At 42.6% G+C, this 23,796-nt stretch overlaps 1 protein-coding gene across 6 annotated transcripts in view; it reads left to right on the top strand.

The window, feature by feature from the left end:
- Positions 1-23,796, top strand: part of LOC139048803 (uncharacterized) — a 98,796-nt gene that overhangs the window by 11,033 nt on the left and 63,967 nt on the right. For 3 of the 6 annotated variants that reach the window (XM_070523512.1, XM_070523513.1, XM_070523514.1), the window contains exons 3-6: positions 13,698-13,804; positions 18,294-18,397; positions 19,732-19,975; positions 23,247-23,469. In XM_070523512.1, the coding sequence (XP_070379613.1) occupies positions 18,305-18,397; positions 19,732-19,975; positions 23,247-23,469 (560 nt within the window). In that variant the 5' untranslated portion in view covers positions 13,698-13,804; positions 18,294-18,304. Of the gene's footprint in view, positions 1-9,379; positions 9,401-10,833; positions 10,847-11,819; positions 11,911-13,697; positions 13,805-18,293; positions 18,398-19,731; positions 19,976-23,246; positions 23,470-23,796 lie in introns of those variants that run through there. The other 3 variants (XM_070523511.1, XM_070523509.1, XM_070523510.1) reach the window with 2 other exon arrangements.

Raw genomic sequence — 23,796 nt, 5'->3', positions numbered from 1 at the left:
GTTCAAGGAAGAAAATGTAGAAGAGGGCGAAAAGTCGCGATCGTAACGATGACATATAAATCGTACAGCTTTTTGCTGTATAGCTTCTAGTTTATTATTCTCTAACTGCTTATGCGGGCTCCAAAATACAGATGCATAATCAAGAACAGGGTGGATTAGACATTTATACATTAGTAACTTTGTGTCTTTAGGAGATCGGGTGAGCGTTCGCCTCAAGTAACCTAATTTTTTTGTGCTTTACTGCATACGTAATCAATGTGGTTGGACCATGAGATGTTATGCGTAAAAATGACACCAACATGCGTATACTCAGCAATCTTATCTACAGCATGGCCATTGAACGAGTAACTGAAAAGGGAGGGGGAAGATTTGTTGCAGAAAGACATCAGAATGGTTTTGTTGAAATTAATGTTCATTTGCCAAGTGTTACAGCAATCGCAACATCTAGAAAACGACTCTTGAAGGCCATAATGATCATTAGAAGATTTAATCACTTCATATAGAATGCAGTCATCAGCATAGAGACGAATGTTGGAAGAGCAGTGAAGTGGCAAATCGTTTATGTATAATAAAAAAAACGGCTGTGGCTTAGCTAAGGTTAAGCCCAGGATGCGAAGCATACTAGCCTTTATTTTAGTTGTTGAACCACTGTTTAGCCTGGTGAACTGCTGTTGCTTGGCTATATTTGGTTCGGCTAGACGAAGAAACAACTCATGCATTACGCTGCTTCGCCTTCAAGAGTGGAACGCGACAGCGTTCCCGTCGACCCGCCAAGGGGCGTAAGACAATGGGCTACGGCGCAGCCACTACGCGCCCCGCATTGGACGCGGTGAGCGTCGAGCAACGCAGCGTTCGCCGCGGCAACGAAATGTGCGCCTGAGCAAGCGACGCACGCCTGACCCTTAGAAACAGCTCCTTTCTAAGGCAACACCGCATTCACTAGAGGCGCTTTTGTACCGCTTTGAAGCATCGTACTCGTGGCTCAGTGGTAGCGTCTCCGTCTCACACTCCGGAGACCCTGGTTCGATTCCCACCCATCCCATCTTGCAAGAGTTGAGCGAAAGCCGCATAGAAACAAGCGCAGCTGCTTATATACCGCCGCGACGCCGCGAGCGACGGTGCGAGTTGGAGCCCCGTTTCTCCTCTGTCGTGACGTCACGCTGTCACGTGGTATGGCATGGGGTCAAAGGTCATTGAAGGCGACACCGCCGCGCCTGAGGACCTGGGTTGAGCTCTCGTAATATGCTTCGCATAAAAAAGAAACGGCCCAAGGATGGAGCCTTGGGGCACACCTGATGGCTAATCAACAGTAGCGGAGTCAGTCGAACTGTAAGAGACGAACTGGGAGCAAAATGAGAGAAAGCTTAAAATGCAGTTAACTAAATGAGGAATATTCAGTACAGCATTAAGCTTAGCAATGAGCTTAGAATGTAAAACGGTGTCAAATGCCTTCCAGAAATCTATAAAAATGGCATCAACCTGGTTGCCTACATCAAGGTTAAATGAAATGTCATGCGTGAAATCAACTAGCTGCATTAACGTGCTAAAACCGCGCCTAAACCCATGTTGCATGTTAGACAGTAAATTATTTGATTCCAGAAAGAGCGTGATGTGCTTATGAATGATTTGTTCCAACATTTTGCATGAATGTGACGTCAGTGAAATTGGTCTGTAGTTCGACAAACACTGCTTATCTCCAGAATAATAAAGACCCGCCGCGGTTGCTCAGTGGCTATGGTGTTAGGCTGCTGAGCACGAGGTCGCGGGATCGAATCCCGGCCACGGCGGCCGCATTTCGATGGGGACGAAATGCGAAAACACCCGTGTACTTAGATTTAGGTGCACGTTAAAGAACCCCAGGTGGTCGAAATTTCCAGAGTCCTCCAGAAATTTCCAGAAATTGGTTTTGGCACGTAAAACCGCATAATTTTTTTTAGAATTATAAAGAGGGAGCACTTTGGCTAACTTCCATGAAGAAGGTACAGTAGAGGATGATAAGGACTTTCTGAATATTACTGACAGATATTTTGATGACCACAACGAATAACGAACAAGGAACGCGTTCTGTATCCCGTCCGGACCGGTGCATTTCTTATCATCCAAGTTTAATATAACGTTGAGGATGCCTTCGCAGTTTATCTCAACGTCACTGAATGCTTCAGAAGAAACTATATTGGTAAGTGTCGGGATAAAGGTGTTATCAGAAACAAACACGGATTGGAAATACTTGTTGAAAGCATCGAATAACACCGCCGGGTCGTTGATGACGTCAATATCTATTCTGAAAGAAGTGGATGAAGCATCGCGAGGTAAAGTAGAGGACCAAAATTTTCGTGGGGTTAGTTCTTAACAAATTGTGCAGGCGTACGAGAAAAAAGAAATCCTTGGCATTTTGCAACTTAAAGATTGAGTTCATTATTTGCCTTAACATATCTATCCAACGCCATGGGATCAGCGCCTTTTCTGGAATGCCTTAACCTTCACCTTGGCGGCAAAGTGAAAAAAAAATCTGCAAAATCTTCCAATTCACTGAGTTTCTTCGGAGCTGACAAATATACTTACCATGGAGACATATCTCCTCAGCCTAAACACCTCGAGTTCCCGCTTCCTATCGTCACTTTACACTCGCCCTCAAGTATTTGGCGGCAAAAAGAAAAGACAATAGGCACATCATTTGTCAGTATAATTTGTACATAATTTCATAAGAATTTCATCAGAGTAGCATCAGAATGCCAGAGTCAATAAATCCCCAAGAAATCGCTGCATACGCGTGTCTACGTCAATGTGTATATTTGCCCGGATCGAGATATATATATATATATATATATATATATATATATATATATATATATATATATATATATATATATATATATATATATATATATATATATATATATATATATATCCGCTAGCAATGAAAATCCTTGGTATTTGGTAGTTCACTTGCTTAGTGGTAAATTCTTGCAAAATAGTAGAGGTAGCTAATACATCGACACATAAGCTACTAAACTTTCCCAGTTTCGCGATTATAAGTCGTATTTTAGAACACCAACATTTGATTTTACACTTCTAGTGGGATTGTGTGCTCACCGTTTATTATGAAACTTGACCTCCACAAGCGTCTTATGTATTCACAGAGGAGAGGTTGAACACAAATAAGCACCCCCCTCCACCCTTGATGACTTTGCTGATCCTGTATTGCACGACGGTTTAGAAGACAGGTAGATCAGATAACATATGGGTTCTCGTCCTTTAGGCTTCCAAAAAGAAGACTCGTCACTTGCGTGGTGCGTTGTTGTGTTGTGGTTTACTCCTCTGAAGGCGAAATGAGTGTCGGGAGCGTAAAAATTTACCATGATTAGCTCTGACGCGAAATGCGTGTTTCCTTGACAAATGAAGTGACATTCCCCGGAAGTACGATTGTAGTTTACATAATTAGGAAATCTTGATGGTTACCTTTTAGTTGACAGAACTTGTCCACGAAAACCAGCCTTATGACCCACCTGCGCATGCATCATATACTTAGCTGACCTAGCAATTTAATTATTTAACATAGTTTCTTCATGGTTACGTATTAACTAGTTGTATTGCATTGTCACTCTCATCACTGTATTTGGGCTGCTCGCTCTGTTTAGGTAATATATAATGCTTTCAATGTATTGGTTCTTGAACAATAAACAAAATAATAGTAAATTATTTTCTTTTCAGAGGCTCCGAACCCACGAAAAAAATAGCGTAGTTGTAGCTCAAACACCTAAAACGATCCTAGAAATTTGCTCGAGTCACTGTACCACTGAATATTTATCTCCCCATGCAGACATCATTTGCAAGACAATAACTGCTTTGCAAAAAGCAATTATTTCACCTAACAAAATAATTTTAGATGAAATGAAGTTTTTACAATAAATAAACGCAATAAATAAAATTGCTCCATCAATTGCCTCTATAGTTACATTGATTACGGCATAAGTATACATGAAGAACATAAAGTGATCGTCGTAACAGTCAGTATCCGTGTTTCTGCATTTCAAAACGACCGCGCTAAGTGAAGTAACGGTCGTAGAATTATTTTTGTTTAATTGATTACGCAGCTGCGCCGCGAAATGCGCCTCGCAGAGCGACCGTTATGTGACATAGCAGCGGCATCAAATGAAGCTTGGTTATGCGGCGCGGTAAAGCGGTCCGTGTCACCCTTCATGTTGAAGTTACTACCTATCCGTTGGTGAGGTACACATATCTCCACGAAGGGAAGACGGCAATGCGGTGGCAGTTCATTTTACGCCAAGCTCTTTGGCTACGGATGGGTTGGACAAAGAGAGGCCGTGTCGTGGTGTCGCGTTGTCTAAGAAAGGAAACTGAAGAAAACAATTCATGCGAGTTATTTTTTGTCTACGTTCCAATTTCAAAATCTAAAAACATCGATTTTGACTTTTATGTCCATTCCTCTAAACTTCATTATATAGACATGCTCCATAAGATCGGTGTGAACCTAGTTGAAATATTCGCATGACTGTTCGGTAAATAGATTGATTTGCTTTTTTTGAAAGTCAGGTGCACCGGAGCACGTGTGAGTGAATAAACTTTACCTCGTAGACCAAGCTGTTGATGCCGAAGGTGAGCAGCCACCGTAATACCGATAGCCATGGCACTGTGCTGATAGCTTGTCCCAGTTCATCAGCCGTATTTGGTCCACTGGTTTAGGGCTGGTCCACTGTGACTCCCACTGATTGGGTTGGCTGCTTTGAATGAACAGTGTCCGCGGGTTATTTTCACATTCCCAGACCATGTGGTAAAGGGTTTCTGTTGTATGGCGGAATTGGCAGTCCTTTGGTGATGTTGAGGGGTAGACTGCGTATAGTAGAGTTCCGAGGAGGTACTTGTGCAGCTCAAGTCGGCATAAGATGACGGCTTCTCTGTTAAGCTCCATGTGTGGTCGCAGATATTCCCTCCCTGGGACCAGGCGAATAATAAGTAGTTATGCAATTAGAATAGCTGCTGTACACTTTAGTGTTTAGTTTAAGCGTTCCAAGTGAAAAAATTGCATTGCAATGCTTCTTTCTGCGCTTGTCGTAACTTCGTGGCAGCCTTATGAATTGCTTTCCTGTGAACACCCTTGTGCCGTAGCTCTTGGCTGCAATTGCATAGAAACTGACCTACGAGCTTCAGCAACCCGTTGGAAAGTGCATACAAGTATAAAGCTTCCATGTGTCTCTAATGGAGCATGAAACCCGACTCAATCAGGGGTGCATAGAGATCTCTACAAGACAGGCGAAGTTTCACTCTACATGTGAGAGCTACCAAGAACAACTGCTCAGAGTGTTTTCATATACACTGGCTGGCACTATTAATTGTGAATAAAAATGCACTACCTAAGTTGGTGAACAAATACTGTTGTTGGGTTAAGCTGGAAGCTTCGTAAGTAAAATACAAACCAAAATAACTGTGCTTAATTGGTTGGCCTTCGGACGTAGAAAGACAAGTGGCGTGACCTTAAAAAATTGTAGATAAAACATTTTTGGGCATCTTATTCTTATGCAGACAATTTCAATTTTGCTTAGCATGCGCGTTTTTCTAGAAGGTGATCGTATCCTTGCTTTTACGGCGTACAGAATAGGCATTGCCTTCTGAATACTTTTGCAGATAAGCCATTTGGCATCATGCTGAGAAGGAGCCAGGCTCAATGTACTCCCCTCGACAAATGAACTGATATTTGCTAAATTCTACCAGGCTTCGGGCACGGTTCTACCTGCATGAATTTCTCGAACACCCTAAAAGATATACTAAAACCACTGTGCGTTGCTTGAACACGCATTTTGGATCATTTGTAACAACTATCTTTGTACAAATTGTTTATGAATGCCTTCGTAATTCGAAATATCTGCATTCAACGATGTTCAGCCTGAATCGTTTCAGAAATTTATTTTTGAAATAAGCGAGTGGAGGCTGAAAATAACATGGGGGCTTTTATCTACGATCTGAGTTCCTCGAATAAATTTCAGCAGTATGCTTGTGTGAATAATAGCAAAATGCATAAAAATTGAAACGTCAAAGCATTTCTAAGGTTAGTCATGTTCAGTGCCCTGATGATCCACCTATGTATAACAAGCTCCTCGCTTGAAGCAGCCTAAGCTATTTGAGAAAACCTAACGTTTACACAACAATATATATACATCTACTTCACATATTTTCCAAACAAACTACAAACTGTCCGTATGTGGCAATTAATGCCTTGCCTAAATGTTTTGAAAGTGCATTTAGACTTAAAGGGCCCCTGAAACGGTTCGGACAAATTTTGTAGGCGCGTAGGGTACAGCTTAAGTAGAACATTCGCACCACAATTTAAGTGAAGCGTTACGTATTAATGGAGCTGCAAGCGATTAGAAGTTACCCTCCTCCCTAGCTATGCTTTTCCTCCTCAACTCGCTCGCCGAGCGAGCGGCGCTAAGCTCCGCCTTCACTGGTTTAGCGTCACGATGCGACGTCACATCGCTCACTTCCGGTTGTTTAGGAGCACGCCCCCTCCCGCGCGAGACCTCTCCGCTAGCCGCTTGGCCGTCGACCGAGAGCTATCGAAGCAGCGTGCGTTGCGAGCATTCTGTCGTAGCGCCGAACGTGTCCGGTACTCCGCTAAAAACAGACAAGCTGGTCATTTCGGCAAATGACTGGAGGCATAAACTCAAGCTGATGAAGGAACTATAGCGTAGACGTACGTGAGCAGCCTGATCGGTCTGCACGGTCCAGACACTTGCTGGCGCAGCGCTTAACCAGTCAAACAAAGCGCTAATATTGCTCTAACCAAGTGTAAAGCATTTTAAACATTTATAAATCAACGTGTTGATGATTACACTCCTGCGAAAAATACACACCAGCAGCAGAGAATACACTTCGTTGCTGCTACTGTGTATGGTTTAGCTCTGTGCCACCAGGTGGCTGCACCGTGCAGACCGTTCACATTTGCCCTTCTGCTCATCTCGTGGCTCATCCCAGCACAGTCAAGCGGCCAGACCCTGTCCCCTTGCGCTTGCGTTTGCCCTAATACTGGACTCGCGGTTTGCAGGTCGCTAGGTTTGCAGTCCATAACGCAACAAAGTCGAATCATAGTGCTCGCGAAAAGACTGAGACCGACTCTGACCGCGGAGCTCTCGTCAAAATGGAGTACGTTGTAACACAAGCAGACGACACTTGCTGTGTGCCGGAAGTGCTGAAGTGTACTAAAAAACTATTCTTGTGTATTCTCTTTAAGTTATTTTCTTTTTACAAAAACAAAGTAACTAACATTGCAACTATTACGAGCATCATTTGTTCACCATAAAGTTGGAAAAATTATCGACCACGCGCCCTGGTCAGCCAATCAGATAGCTCGCCCAGATATGGGTTATTTGCATCATATGGGCAGGGGCGGCTTAAAATTCCGCCGAGCAGTGCGCTGCGATCGGCAGCAATGTGTATTTTTAAAACCTTATAATAAATTACATGCTTTACGCAGAGCACTTAGATGCATCAATTAATGATCAGAAGAACCTACTCTAACGACTCAGTACGTTTGTAGAAAATCGCCAAAATCGTTTCAGGGTCCCCTTAACGATCGTCCACATATGCACTTAATAATTTATATGCATGAATTTGCCGGTAATTTCTTTTTCGTTTGTGTTTTGCATTGGGCTGCAGGATTATCGTGATAAATTTCTACATTTCAAAGGTGGACTTCTGTCACCTCTTAGCACTTCGAAATTTTTTGTTTCTCCGAGCAAACAAGATATGCTACACAGTCAGGTTCATTCATGTTTATTTTCGCTCCCTAAATGAACGGATACTCCGTGGTCACTCATCAAACAAGGTATATGTGAGTAATTCATAAACGTCAACGGTAACTTTAAGATATGATAAGATATGAAGAGGACGAAGACAAAACTCTCCACGCTCATGCTAGATTCATCAAATTACTCTCACATTGCAATCCAAGGGTTCTACTAGGAAACATAAATACCCTAGAAAATGCAGAGGGAAACGGCACCGTGGTAGCTCAATTGGTGTAGCATCCCCGCGAAATGCGAAGGTTGTGAGATCGTTGCCCACCTGCGGCAAGTTGTTGTTTCATCCACGTTCCCTTCCAATTATTATTAGTTTCTTTATTTCATCTATTAGGCACAAGTAATTTGCCCTATGTTGTCCTTGGGTTCAGTGTTTGTTGAATTTCCCAATTTCTTCTCGTTTATCAAATTACTTTGACACTCTCATTCGAGTGCTTTGTTACTTGCTATTGTTTTCCGTCCTGTTATTTTTCTCCTTACTCTTTCCTCTTGCTTCATCGCCTAGACATCGCAACTGCTTCTGCGTGGTTATAGGCACATTACAACGTTCGTGGCAAGTGTATGAAGAGCATCAGGACAAACATGCATGTTCAGTGAATAATTCTTTTTTTCAAATTTTAACACTTGAATACACGAGGCTAGCCACAGGGACTTGTACATATGGTGCCTTGTACTTTCTTGTAGCGCAGGCTGAATGAGAGGGACACGGGAAGGTAAATCAGACAAACACACAGCGCTAACTTTCAACAACAAAAAAGTTGTTTCCGCTTCTCGCACGTGTACTTGTACTCCTGCAAACGTCATAAGACAGGTAGACATTGCTTGGCGAATAAGAACAAAACCGGAAAAAGCACGCGCAGAGAATGTTTTATGGCCACGATGATTATAATGAAGGGTGTCCATTTCACGGAAGTAGATATAATCAAGCTTTGCTGTTGATGAAGAAATTTATAGCTTACTGGCGCATGCGCTTGAACTTTGGTGCCATGAAGTCGGGTGGTCGTCGGGGTTTTCGACCCATCAGCCATCTGAGGCTTTTGCCTTAATATCGACAAGTTGCGCCGTGTAAAGCCCGAGCCTCACTTACTACGTTGCAAGGCGTGATCACGGCCTCACCTAATAATAACTTGTACAGGTGACACGGGAATCCGTAGCAATTGTCAATTATTGACGACATTTTTGACGTTCATCACTCATCACAGAAATTATATAACGAAGTCTTACATACTTCATTCCTCACTGAATGGTTTGGTGACATTGCGGTTGATTTGTTAGGAAGATCAAAAAGTCGACGGCCGATGTGGCAGGATATATAGCAGGAAACAAAGCTATATAAGAAGTGCAAGTTTTTTGAAAAAAATATTGTTTACGGTACGTGACCACAGCAAGATACTGCAGTTTGTTAAGATGTATTTTAGTATGCTGAAAGAAGATGTCTACAGAGATATAGTATGAGATAAATAAATTATACCTGTCCTCGTAAGGAGGCACAATAATAAGCAAATGAAGATGCATGTTAGATGAATTTCATTTAAGACTATCGTTTGAATTCCTTTTTTCTCTAGATGCATCAGAACTGAACACAGGTGGGTTTTGCTTTCCCGAGTGGGAATGCCTCATTGTATCCGTACTCGCTTCACGTGCAATACGATACTTTCAAGTGCGACGGTACCACATGCTGGTCCACGTTACAATTTTACGCGATTGGCTTCGCTTTACGACACCAACGGTATGGTAACACTGAACTCGAAGCTAAAGCCATACTTTTGAGATGGTGTCAAGATTTGAGTATAACCAAAGTGTTATTTCTCTGCAACATTTCCACCTTGTGAGCGTGGATTTGTAAAATTCAAAAGTACCATTTTCTCTCTCGAATTCATTGCTCGAGGAGAATGTAAAGGTGCCACTGTTATCGTAAATATGCGCCTAAAGGCACAAGGTGGCCAAGATGTATTTTTGCTTCCAGTATAAATTCAGGTGACAGGTTTTTGATGTTAAAAAAGAATTCCCTTTAAAACACTACTGTGACGTGCACTTTCATCGCAACGTGTGTGATTTAAAATTGCGCACGTGGTTCCTGCGTAGCCAAAGGCAGCCTACAGCTGGTGGAAACTGTGGTAGATGAAAAACGCGAATGTAAATACTGGCGTCTATGCATACCTTCTATACTGTGCTGCCTGTAGCAACAAATTCCAATGACGTAGCTCCTTTATGCCGTTTCTAGCGTTTGCTTTAAACATGAGACCGCGATAAATATTTGCCTTGTTTTTTATAGAAATATTAGTATTCATGACAAATTACTACGTACCCCAGTATAGGAAACCTCAAGGTTTTCATCATCAGCCTGTCTTTACGGCCACGGCAATACCAAGGCCTCGGAAAGCGATATTCAATTACCCGTCTCTTGCATTAGATTATATGAAGTTGTTCCTGCAATAAGCATACTTGAAGGATATTCACGAGCATATGTTACGCCGCTGAACTCCATAAACTTTTCTGTGCCAGCAATGGAGTACGCCCACTTGGCACAACAAGACTGTACTCAATATACCAGGTGTGCACGAAAATATTAACATGGTGTTGCGTGGAGTACAGCTGTTTTGAGACGTATCTTAAAGGTATGAAGGAGAGAAACGAAACGTGGCAAGCGTAAAAACACAATTTACATTCTCTTTGCATGCTATGTCATTATAAATAACGATCACATGTGCTTGGCCTTTCACACAGTGACGCAGTCATATCAATAAACACAGACTATTTATTATTCTTTCCTCAAATACACTCACTTCATAGAAGATAAGCATTTGCCAAGATTTGCGTTTACTTATACGTTCTCAAAGAAAATACCTCATATTGTATTCTAATAGAAATTACCAAATGATCCTTACATCGTAGTGTGCACATGATTTCTGACGAAGCACATCTGTGACGTGCCCATACGCAGAGCACAAAGTAAAAAACCCATTCTTCAATTCATTCGCATCTCGATAGCTAAGTTGCTCTGATCTCTCACTTCCAGATATAAAACAAGGGTAAGAACTTATTGGGCCAGCTCGTCCAGGATTCATCTTTTGAGTGAAATGTGGTATTTCTTTCATTTCCTTATATGGTATTAACAACATAAAAAAGTGATACTCCTTTTCATCACTCAAGTTTAGAAAGACAAGATTACAGTTTAAAAAAAATTCAAAGGTAGTAAATACAGTTACCTGTATTTACCACCTTTTACCAGTTTGTATTGCGCAGTGTGGAATCTATAGTTATTGACTTAATTTTAAAAGACAAAGCCTTTCCTAACGAGTCAAAACCTTTTCGCATCAGCCATTATTCTAGCCTCTTTCGTTGGCCAATCCAAGAGATAGTGCAGCCTAAAAAAGAGCCAATATGTGCTACTGGTTATGAGCCCCATGTACCATTCGTTGCCATGATTTTCGGGATGAATATATAGATAATATACAGATACATATATATGAAAACATAAATAAAATTGTCTAAAGGTAGCATAGAAACAGAGCAACGCTAGCACAACACATCGATACTGTAGCCGTTGGGTTAAGGATGGAAGCCTAAGTAGGGGGAATGCAACGTCCTTAAGAACATCCCGCGTGCAAGCAAGTGCGTTGACGCTCTTGGTGCGTTGTATTCGAATGTGAATTGCTTGAACACTGCAAGCGATTTTTTGGCGTCGCCAGTTATTACAAATGAAAATTCCGATTGGTAAAGTCTTAATGCGTTTATTGAATAACATTACTCACATTACCTATACAATTCCTGTTTACGACAGAATTTACCTGCAGGTGGAGAATATCCTCTAGGTGCGTTCGTGCTCCAATTGCGAAGACTCGTGAACGGTAGAAGGTGCATTATAAGGCCTCGTTGCCAAAATAATCAGTCAGAACCCGTGTGACGATGACCGTCGGCAATATAGCGCGCTTTTTTCCACAGTTGAAACGTGTTTTGCATCGAGACTCCTCTTTTGCGCTTCTGTAGTTACGCCTGGTGCAATTCAGTGGCATCACCGCGATCCCTTCCAATGTCATCCGAAATGCACGACGTGTCACTGGATGCGAAGACACGATGCTTGTGAATTTATTCAGTAAGCGAATGCGTTCAAGATTATACGGCCGACAAAACTACTATCATTACTTCCTATAGCTGTCTACTCATTTGAGGTCGCAATCGATACTTTTCCTTTCGGGCGAAACTGCGACTTTTTTTAATACGCACCAGCTGCATGGTACACGGGCGTCTTGCATTTTGCCGATATAAAATGCGGCTGCCATGGACGGCAATTGATCCATGACCTCGTGTTTAGCGATGCAGTGCCAATGCAACTAAACGAATCATGGAGGGTCTCAAGGGAGGTGCTTTGCTTGTTTGAAGACATTGTACCAGCCTATGCTGACTCTGCAGACCCAGCTGGTGCCGCTGTCTTCGCACGGGTAGTAACCGTGGGAGGGTGGCTCGAACAGTACCTGCTGTTGGGCAGTTGCTGCAGCGTGTTCCTCATTTAGCGCAAACATAACACCGCATATGCTTTCTGAACACCGGCCAGGAGCTCCATCCAAACGCGAATAGCACTGGAGCAAGGCGGGTCCGGATACGCGCGAACACTACGTTGGTGCAGATGTCGCAACATTGTGGAGCCGCGTGTGCGCTGCAGGCTGCAGCTCAGCAGGTGCAGTCTAAACATAGCATCCGGTTGCAATGATAATGCAATCTCAAATTGTGGGCCCATCCCACAGGTTATGCAGTCAAACAGATTGTTCTCCAATTCACGTTTTGAAAGTAGTAGCACACCGAAGCTGGAAATGACAGCTCGAATAATTAGCCATTGCAAAGTAGCTTGAAATTATTCCAATGGTGACATTCACGTGTACTTTACGTGAGTCTTCTATCTCGCTAAGGAAACCCGTTGTCTCTCGTCGATTTCAACTGAACGTTGAATCACCTTCCAAAATTTATAGCTATTATTGTTGATTATGAGTATAAATGGAAGCTTAGGGTCACCTAAAATATATCACATAAAATATATTGTATATAGTCATGTCAGCAACTAGAGCAGAAGTGCACAATAGTCGGCACAAGCGCTGTATTCGATACTTTTTTTAAAAAAGCAGCCACAACATTTTTAATCAATTGCCTTGTTTCTCGCGCACATAAGACTAGGTGTGCGGTGGCTGAGAGATGACCCAATGTGTGTATTCAGTGGTACACATATATGCCACATAATTTTTTTAGTTATCCTATTTACAAAATTTCATCTATCATCAGCGTGGTAAACCTCTAAAAAATTATGTAGTCTTTCAATAGAGAAATGGCTTTTCTTATTTCTGCGTCATTTAACCTAAAGCGCCATTTATTATTCGTGCCCATGCACCATCTGGTGTTTCCACAGCTGATCTGCAGATATTAGTTATTTTCATGTTGGCAGTTTTGTTTCTGTTTCCGATCGCCATGTTGTGGGTATATTTGGTAGGCGAGGCAAAAATGAAAATTTGTGATGGCCACATTTTTCCCTGACCTCGCCTATTCGCATTGAGCCGTATTCTGAAAAAGCAAGGGATGTTTACAAATTTCAGAGCCACATTCTTTAAACCACATATATATTTAAAAACAAACATGCAGAAGTAATTTACTGCAATCAACGCGCAATTGGAACTTTCTCAGAGATAGCGCGTGCTTTGATTTTGCCAAGGAAATACCGAAACAATGACTATAGTCAACGCGGCTATTAAAAATGTTCAAGATGAAATTAGCGCCGCCTACGTCTCGTGGCTGTGTTGTTCAGCACCTACCTCAAGCATTGACTTGATCTCTGTAGACAAGAGGACAGCTGCCGAGTAGGAAGTTAACAAAATCGCCTTCTGCTCCAATTCACAGTGAACGCGACCATGATTACTGGAGCTCGGTATTCCTGCTAGCGTGTTGTTTGCTGGTATCCGGCGTGCTCCTGTCTCTAATATTGATCGTGCTTCAGGCTTTTCTCGGTGAGTACGTGCCTTTTCGTTGCTCCTTCACGGTTCCACGAATGTACGCTTATTAATATTTGATTTTAATTTACGGCGTTATGTAGCAGTTAACAGATAGACACTGGGTTTGCTATGTCCCGCTTCTGCTTGTCGTCAGAGGCTAGCAAATACCGCATCATTCTCATGGTCATGCGGCATCGTGTTCGTGGCCATACTGCGTCGTCAACACCAGCGAAGCGTCCAACCACGTAGTGAAGAAAAGAAAAACCACGCCAGTAGTCGCCACTCGTAAACAAACACGCACGCATTTGTTACTAGCCAGGATATTATATTCTGAGGACCTGATTTTCATTGTAGCCTATCCACTTGTTATGCACGGACAGGATGGTGTGAGGATTGGAAAAATCTTAAATCTAGAGCTGAACTGTGGCAGAATAAGGTCTGTCGCTTTAACATCCGTTCTGAGAAGCTGAGTTCAATCAGAAGTTCGTTCGTGAAAGCGCTTGATCCAGCGACATTGTTGTTCGATCGCAGGTTACCACATTAAGGCTCCATCTTACTTCAGAGGTATCTTTAGATTATACATTATTTAGAGTGGTTTCCCCTTGCACTAATAGCTTGACGACCAGAATATAATCCATCAACAACATCAGAATATATTGAGGCCATCGGAACTACGGTGGATGGTTCCGGCACTTACCTCGCATATGCAACATGATAATGGGCATAAGACCCAGGTCACCTACCTAAATTCACAATGGCTTTGCCACATGTAGTCCTTGCTAACAGAAAGAAACAAAGTCTAAAAGCGGCCATGTCTGGGTCTCCTCTCAGGAAGAACACAACTGTTAAGAACATGTCTTAAGAATGTGTTGAGAACAAGAATGAGCTGATGGTTTTAATACCCCACAGATTGCAGAAATTGCAATACCAAAGTCGGGAACGTGGTTTCCTCTGCAATTAGTAGGGAATTCTAAAGCAGTACTGTTGGCCACGCTCTAAAATTATACCTTTAATGCTGCACAGTAGCACGGCATGCGAAAGTAGTGCTCCCAATCTTGGCCATTTGCACATTTCTGCCGTGGTACCTTGGTGCCATCCACTGTGGATGTAAGGTGTCTCCTATCGTAATGATGTATCACTTTAAAACTGAATTTTTTTTCTTTCCACACATCACCACCGTTTGACCTGACATGTAGCTTTCGACCAAGGGCGAGATGTGGGCAGTGGTTTTACATGAATGCCCTAACTAGAACTGTGGAATCCTGTAAGTCGGTGAAAGTTTCATGCAAGAGAAAATTGTCACCCACCCGCAAGTAGGACGAAGGTCCAAACAAAAACTGTACATTTTTTTTTCTTTTGCCTTTTTTCTTCTTTATCTTCCCTCTTTCGGAGAAACCAGTATGAGTTTCCTGTATAGCTTCGTTCTACGTTTGGGGTAGATGGCAACCTTATCCTCCTTTTGCGTGGTTTCTTATATTAAGGCGGTGAGCGCCATCACTGAACATTGTTCCCTAACTACCTGCGGGCAGTCGTGCCGGAGCGCCACACAGCTGGGCTGCTTTTGTTGATGAACACGTGTGGCCTGGGTTGGAATCATTTCAGCACAGGAATATTAGCGCATTTCCCTGTTGAAGATCGGAGTTAAGAGGACAGGTTGCCTTACTAGGCTTTGCAGGGCTAATAATATTTGGCAAATCCACGAAATGTACGTAGCAATTTTTATCGACGGAGAAGTCAGTAACCAAACCAAAAGTATACACCACCGATACAGGTAGCACTGCAAACTCTACGTCGATGCTATAAGTACAGTTTTCAGACCTGTCGAGCATTTTTTTACGAATCCTTTGTTGCCAAATAAATTTACATATTCATGTTTATACAGCCTTGTGAAGAGATTTATTCCCCGAAAATATTTGCAGGAGCAATGCCACCGTGCAGGAATAGGGCAGGTGTTGTGAAGTACCAAAACTTTTTACTGTTTGGCTGGCCGGTTGTCTTCGAAGACAATTCCACCGTTTCACAGGATTTTCCGTAAGAAACGAGCTCCCCCTATACCCCCTCCTGACTTAGTGCCTGAAAAACTCCTAGGTTGACCGTGCAGCAAAGGCACCGCACTATTTAGGTTCATTATTGATTGCACCGGTTCTCTTCAATGCCACCTTTGTAGCAATGAAATTCATGTTTACAGATGCAATGTTTGCAGGAATAGATCAGGTTCTGTGGCATCCCAAAATTTTGTACTTTATGGCTTACCCGGTGTGTTGAAAGACAACTCCAGCGTTTCACTGGATTTTCCCTAAGAAACAACCTTCCCCTATTCCCCCTCCTCACTTGGTGCCAGAAAAACTCCATGTTGACCATGTAGCAACGTCACCACAATAGTCAGGTTCTTTATTGATTGCACCGATTCACTTCTATAGCATGTTTGTAGCAATTACATTCATATAAAGTCTGTATTTCCTAACAAAAGAATATCTCAACGCCAGAAGCATATTCTACCCTGATGCACCAACTCATTCGTTTGCGATGCCCAAGTTGAATCGTAAAGGTGGTCCGACTTGATTTTTTCCTTCAAGGTTTTGTCATGTATGGCTTGGCTGGTGAAAATTAAAGTTTCGGCGAGTTGGTTCATTGGAAAACAGCGAAAGCGGTAAGCGAGCACTGTATGCATTAGGCTCATTAACGCCATTTAGCACTGTGGGCCTGAGGTCAGTCATTTCGGGGCAGGCGAGTTGCTTGTAGATAGAATCGATAGGAAACATGAACCAACATTCATGGCGTGTGAGTAGGCTGCTGGTTTGTTCGACAAAATACCCCTCCTCTCCTCCACATTCCAGCGTCACTGTACGGTGATCATCCTTAAGAATCTATTGTCCTCTAAACGAAAATTCACTCTCTTCATCAATGGTATATTAGATTGTTATTTCGCATTTAGCGTAGATATTTCGGCGATTTGTGGTCGCGTAAAAGCGTGGACAGAACCATGCAAACCAAGAGAGTGCACCTGAACCTTCCCACTGACACCAGACGGCAGGCCACTGGTGCCAATACTGCAGAAAAACAAAGTTCATAGTTTTTTTCTTTTTAACCTAGGTAGGAGATTAGAAAATGTAATAGGAAGAGCTTGGTGCCGCAACGCACCGCCCCGTTCTAAAAGGGACGCTCATAACATCCATCCATCCATCCGTTCATCCATCCATCCATCCATCCATCCATCCATCCATCCATCCATCCATCCATCCATCCATCCATCCATCCATCCATCCATCCATCCATCCATCCATCCATCCATCCATCCATCCATCCATCCATCCATCCATCCATCCATCCATCCCTCCATCCATCCGTCCGTCCGTCCATCCATCCATCCATCCATCCATCCATCCATCCATCCATCCATCCATCCATCCATCCATCCATCCATCCATCCATCCATCCATCCATCCATCCATCCATCCATCCATCCATCCATCCATCAATCCATCCGTCCGTCCGTCCATCCGTCCGTCCATCCATCCATCCATCCATCCATCCATCCATCCATCCATCCATCCATCCATCCATCCATCCATCCATCCATCCATCCATCCATCCATCCATCCATCCATCCATCCATCCATCCATCCATCCATCCATCCATCCATCCATCCATCCATCCACTGACGGTTGCGGCTTATCGTATCAGCAATGACCGGAGTCATTGAACTTCCAGGAGAAACCACTGAGGCCTCGGGAAATTGCCGCTAGGTGCGTCTTTTGAGCACTTCACGGGTAATAAGCACATCTTATCGCTTCTAATAAGGCACGCGTTCAAGAAAATTGTCCTGAACGTGGAAGAAATTTTCTCCGTACTGCATCCGCAGCCCATAGTTCGTGAGAAGCGATAACATAATTTATCATTATAGGCTGCGTAAAAGACTCGTAATACAGAAGCAGGAATCCGCATTGGGGCAGTGTCGGAGGCTTGTAAGATGGCTGCCAGATGCTTGATAACTGCAACCTCTGGAGCTCGACAGGACGCGAACGGCAGCCTTGTCATCAGGCACTGCCGTCAGGCGTCGTTGGCTGCATCTGTCCACAGGCTCCCATGGTTTGCAGTGTCTCTTTACCGGTTGCTGGATATGATTCCCCTAGACATGTTGCAATGAAGGCTACAGAGCGCAATGGTGCACATGACCAACGAACAATCTACTAGAGCACTGATGAACACCTTAAACTGCCTGTAAGAGCTATTACAGAACGGACAAGCAGTCGAGACAGTAGAGCGGAGTTTGCTTTATTTATTGAAGGAACTGGTCAGCTGATGGAAGGCACCTGTTTTCAACTGGACACCAGGTGTCTACCATAAACGCCCTACCATCACCCCCCCCCCCCTCCGCCCATAAGGATAACTGATCGCCTGTTGCCCTCGAATGCTGTTCGGTTGTGCTATTAGGAGTCAAGTGGGAGAGAAGGTTGCGTCACCCAACGTGCATCGGGTGTTCTTTCTCGTGTGTTTATGAAGGTGATGGCGAAATGAAAGACGACAGCAAAGCAACGTACGACAAAGTTACTAGTTCTGGAAAGAGCAGCGGCGGTGGAGGGGTCACGAGCACTCTGCAACTGCCGGTGAGTTGACTTGCAAAGCAATACCTCTCAATCTGCGCAGCTTTTGACTCCATAAATCTAAAGTGATACTGGTGGTTAGCGTGTAAGTGTGCACAACAGTATCAGGCGAAGAAAAAGCAACTCAGTTTATAGAGTCGCTTCCATGAAAAACCCGAGAACAATTAAAACGTGTATCTCATCATAGGTTGAATTATCAACGCAGTCGCTATGTCCATTACCACTGCCGGTGGGGAGAATGTGTCATTGAATGAACCCTCGAATACGCAGCCTCTATTTGTGCTAGATGCACATGACCAAAAGTAAAATACGATTGTGAATATACCTTATATAGTACTGAAGAACACTAATAGCAGGGACTGAAATATCTTGTGTGCACGGTAAATTGATACAATATAACTCGTATACTAGTCTATATAAAAGTACTACAGATATTATATGTCAGAATGAAAGTGCCATAATCGCCTTTGTTCACACCCAGTATGCGAAATTATTTTGAACATGTATATATATATATATATATATATATATATATATATATATATATATATATGTATGTATGTATGTCGCACTTTTAACTTCTTCATGAAAGCTGTTCTTACATCAATTGAAGCAAAATTGGCTTGGTAGACGGCGTACTAGAGTTGGTTCACTTTGTTTTACTAATACCACACGTGCAAGGTGTCATCTCTTCACGTAGATGTTTAATTATTTTACACTGTTATCTCAGCGTCGCACCATTTTGATACTGTGGTAGCATCTGCCTGATAAAGATATGAAATTCTTCCATTGTTGCCTCCTTTCACAAATAGTGGTGTTTGAAGGGCCACGCAGAACACAGCACACTTTATGAAGCATGTAACCGCTGTTTGTATACTTTCCGTGTGCTACTCTTTGTCAAGTCAGTTCACATTACATGGCCAATAAGTGAATGTCGCTAATTTTACCCGTTATGAAACAAGCAAAAAAGTGGTGCGTATTAGGAGACACGCCATAGTAGCCTATATTCTCGTTGACATTTTCACCAAGCAATACAGTTGAGGAAGTCAGATAAGTATGTAGATGATTCACTTGTCTATTAGCATTACGAAATGAGTACGTAGAGTAGGGACGCGCCATCTTAGATGATTGCAAAGTATATGGGGTCATAAAAATCAAAACATTCGCAGGCGCAAATGAAATATTGTTTGGTTGCATATGACAAAGGAAACCGGATGCTTCTGAGAGAGGCCTTCTTCCTACGGCACACATAAATAAAGTGATTATAAAAATGGTTTCCGTTGTGGTGGTGAGGATATTTATTAACAATTTCACCTGGAAACTGGCATCCCCTGCAGACACCAACTCCTGTGACATCAGCCAAAGTACAGCATCCTGTTACTAGGCAGCAGGAGATTATACCAACGCCGTACAAAGGGGTGCCAGCACAGCTACCTACCACACTGAAGATCACCCCAGCACCACCAACTCCAGAACCTACGACGCCAACCACGCGAAAGCCCGCAACAACCAAACCGCGTCCTACTACGCCGGCTGTTACTACAACACCACAGTCGACGACACCACCTACCACGCTTGCACGTACGTGTCCTAATGCATGTTAGCAGTATATACCTAAACACACAGACACACACACACATACATACATACATACATACATACATACATACATACATACATACATACATACATACATACATACATACATACATATATATAGATATAATCATAAGAAGCCAACAAACAAAGACTCGGACAACACAGTAGAAATTACTTCTTCTTAATAAATAAACTATGAAAATTATAAATTAGTGGAGTTGAAAGTGGATAAAAACAACTTGCTGCAGGTGGGGAACGCTCTCACGTCGTCGTATTACTTGTGGGATGCTCTACCAATTGAACTACCGCTGCCGCCGCCTTCCCATCCAATTGGTGGGGTATATATGCGTTACTACTAGAACTAACCCTGGGAGTGTCAACCGGTGCCACCACTCACAAACTTTGGCGGCGGATATGACACTTCCTTTCTTCCGCAGGCCTCACCAGTACGTGATGGTTTTGGGGGACGGCAACGTGTCAATAAATCCACAAGTGCTACCTGAAGGCATCGATGTTGCCGGATTCGAAACCCTGTCATGCAATGAACTAGAAGAGAGGGGGTTTAGCGAGGGGCCTGATATATGTATTGTGCTCGGACATACGAAAAAGCAACTTTTGCTTCCTAAAGATATGACCTAAGGTCGGTGGTAACGCACATCTACATGCACAGAGTGTCGCAATTACTATGCACCAAGATTTTTTAAAAAATGTGCGAGTACCATGTAGCTGGACAGAACCATGGCAGTGTTGTTTTCCGTCGCTTGGAAATACTCAGGCTATACTATATTACATACCACCTAATTACTTGATTTTGTCTTAATTGTTCAGCTTCGCAAATATTATATTTAGAATAAGTATGTCAATGATAAAGTTGTAGAACAACATGAAAATATCCGGATACAGCTTTTTGTTGCTCAATAGCTGCAACATAAAAGTGTTTTTCAAGCACGAACGAAGCCCGCAAATACACACAAAATTGCCCTGTGGCCGGCCGCTCGCCGCACACGGAAGTGGAAGTGGACCGGAAACAACTTGACACAGGTAGAATACGAACATAGGTGTTCTCTTTATGCTTGTGATACCACACCCATCCCTCCCCCCCCCCCCCCCGCCCCCGCTTGACTGGCTTTAGAACCAAATAATTTCACCATATTAGTTCACCAATTAGTTCACCAAATTTCGAAATTCTCGAATAAAGTGGAGCCTGATATACGTATACACATTGAATACCTTTTCAACGCCTCGTTTTGATGGCCATTTAAAAATCATCAAGCAAATTCACTGCTATAGAATTTAGGAAGTTGTGCCGTACCTTGCCAGGACCAGGCAGTGACTGCTGCATGCATTCTTATCATCTTTGTTGGAACCTTTATAGGCTGTGTTTCACGCGTACTTCTTTTTGAAAACGCGAAATTTTAATCCTAGACATCAACAACTATAAGAAGCGGGAAATATACGCGCGAGAAGTTACAATGCAGACACTACGATATTACAAATTTGGCCTAACTTCCACATTGTTAATTTAAGGCAAATTCAATTTACAAGTGGCCCCTTCTCGGTTCACTCAGTCTATTCAACTGAAACTAATTCTGAGCATGACACCAGTTCACCAGTTTTGCTGTGTTCATTCCCGAAATAAGCGACAGGATTCCATCGTGTTTGGGTTATTCTAAAGGGCGGTCATATAAGCTTGTTGGTCAGTCAACATTGAGAGGTATCTGTATAGCGCAACAAAAACACACAGAAGAAGAAACGAAGATGAAGACAGGCGCTTGTCTTCATCTTCGTTAATTCTTGTCTCCTGCTTTTGTTGCACTGAACAGATATCTTTCAATGGGTTGTTCACTTAATTTTCGCATCCCCTCTATAACAAGGCGCTTTTTAATACAATTATTGGATCAATTATTGAAGTTGTTCCCAAAGTTGAACGCGCTAACATCAAAACTAGGGCTATTTAAAAAAAATTCCCCGAGTGAATGTTTGTTGAGGATACGCTCGCTTTAATTCATAAATATTATTATATATACTACGCTAATCGGCAAAATATTTTATTCGCAACTTTTTGTAAATAAATCGCTCTGCACGTTGACTTCTTGGCTGCTTATTTGCTTATCCAGCTATCTGCTTTTCCAGCTCAAGAGAATATTTGCGCTAGATGCCACATACCACATTCGAAATGTAATTTAAGGTAAAAAAGGCAGACATATTAGTAAAATTTAACTGGCACCACTTGGTTATACATTCGTGAACCAAGAATGACATTAAAAAGGGGGACTCTATGTGTTAGCGTGTTAAGTTCTTGATTTGGTACAAAACGCATTAATAATTTGTAAAAAAAAAATACACAAGTTCCAACGAATTCCGCGTATCCAGAGAAAGCCAATTACTCAAATAATATTACATTGCTGTGCGTTTCGTTCAGCATATTGAGACCTAAATCAAACGGCTGTGGCAGATCTAGGAATTTAGAGAAAAGATTTCTTAGTATATCAAGCTTTCAGTCACTTTAACGAGACAGTTGCCTTTATATAGTCTTATTGACGTTTGGCAGGAAGCGTTAGTAAATTACACTGGTAGACATTTGGGTGTAGGAACTGCTTCGCCTTCAATTTAGGCAAAGGGGGCTGGGATATATTCTGTTTCATTTGCCGCTATTGCCAGAGTAAAATGAATGAAATTTCTTTAGCCATGTAGCTGGCGGGGCGGCAAAGGCACAACATCGATGTCGTATTTTTTTAGAAAATCGGACTTCTCTGCAATTTTAACGTTATGATCGCCAATTCACAAGTGCAGAACTGAAACATATAAAATAGACAGCCAGGAACATTAAAAAAAGTGAGCTAGGTCGGTATCACAACCTTGATTGTTGCTCAATATGGAATTTGTTCACCCGCCGTTGTTACGAAGTGCCATTGGTGTTGTTCTCTTAAGCCCTGGATGTGGGAAAATCCAAGAATGTAATCTGATAGAGACATTTTTGGCTCGTAATTCGCGACTTTGTGGAAAATTGGGTAACAAAGTCACCAACACTGCCTTTAGCTCAAGTTCACCATTTCATTGCACTACATGGGTTTATACTTCTTTCTTCTTAATCACGGAATACATAGGTATATATTTGCAGAGTTCTCTTTGTTGTGCTGCATGTTATACAACGTGTGTGAGAGTCCAATGGCCCTGTTTGCTCTCTGACGTGGTCACACGCTATCATAGCGCATGAGTAAACTTTCTGTATGCCACGTCCCGCTCTGTGCAGCTTTATTTGACAAGCCACCGCAATATAACGCCTTCATCTGCACCGTGGCCAGCGATGGCGAGATGGAGATGCCAAAAGACGGGGTCTGCGACTTCACGTTCTACGAATCGCTGGGAAAGCCCTTCGAGAGACCGGGTGAAACGTCCAAGGGAAAGTTCGCGACCTTTCAATCCATGGCGGCCAAGGGGCAAAAGACGCAGTTCGGCATCTCCATATTCGCATTGTAAGTTCAAGCTGTCTCGAGGAGCGACAGAACAGTGGGGCCAAACAAACGCAAGGCATGGGCCAAAGATGCGAGAAAGACGCATGACACTGTTAAATTATTTTTATTGAACTAAGAAAAGAAATATATCCTTACCATACTCTTTAACAATTACCCGTGTGTAGCACAACTGAATTCCTTGCATGATATTGCGCTCAGATGTGCTGATTTATTTCTTGCACAATATATCGGAAGGAATCAAATAAACCTATGAAAATGTCGATAATTATTGGTTGAACTAAAAAAAACCTGAGGACATCAGCAGTCTTCTTATTAGCTGGTAAACGT

Source organism: Dermacentor albipictus, chromosome 8 (genome assembly GCF_038994185.2).
Source record: "Dermacentor albipictus isolate Rhodes 1998 colony chromosome 8, USDA_Dalb.pri_finalv2, whole genome shotgun sequence".
NCBI lineage: Eukaryota > Metazoa > Arthropoda > Arachnida > Ixodida > Ixodidae > Dermacentor > Dermacentor albipictus.
Note: the sequence above shows the minus strand (reverse complement) of the source record. Positions and strands in the feature narration are given on the sequence as shown.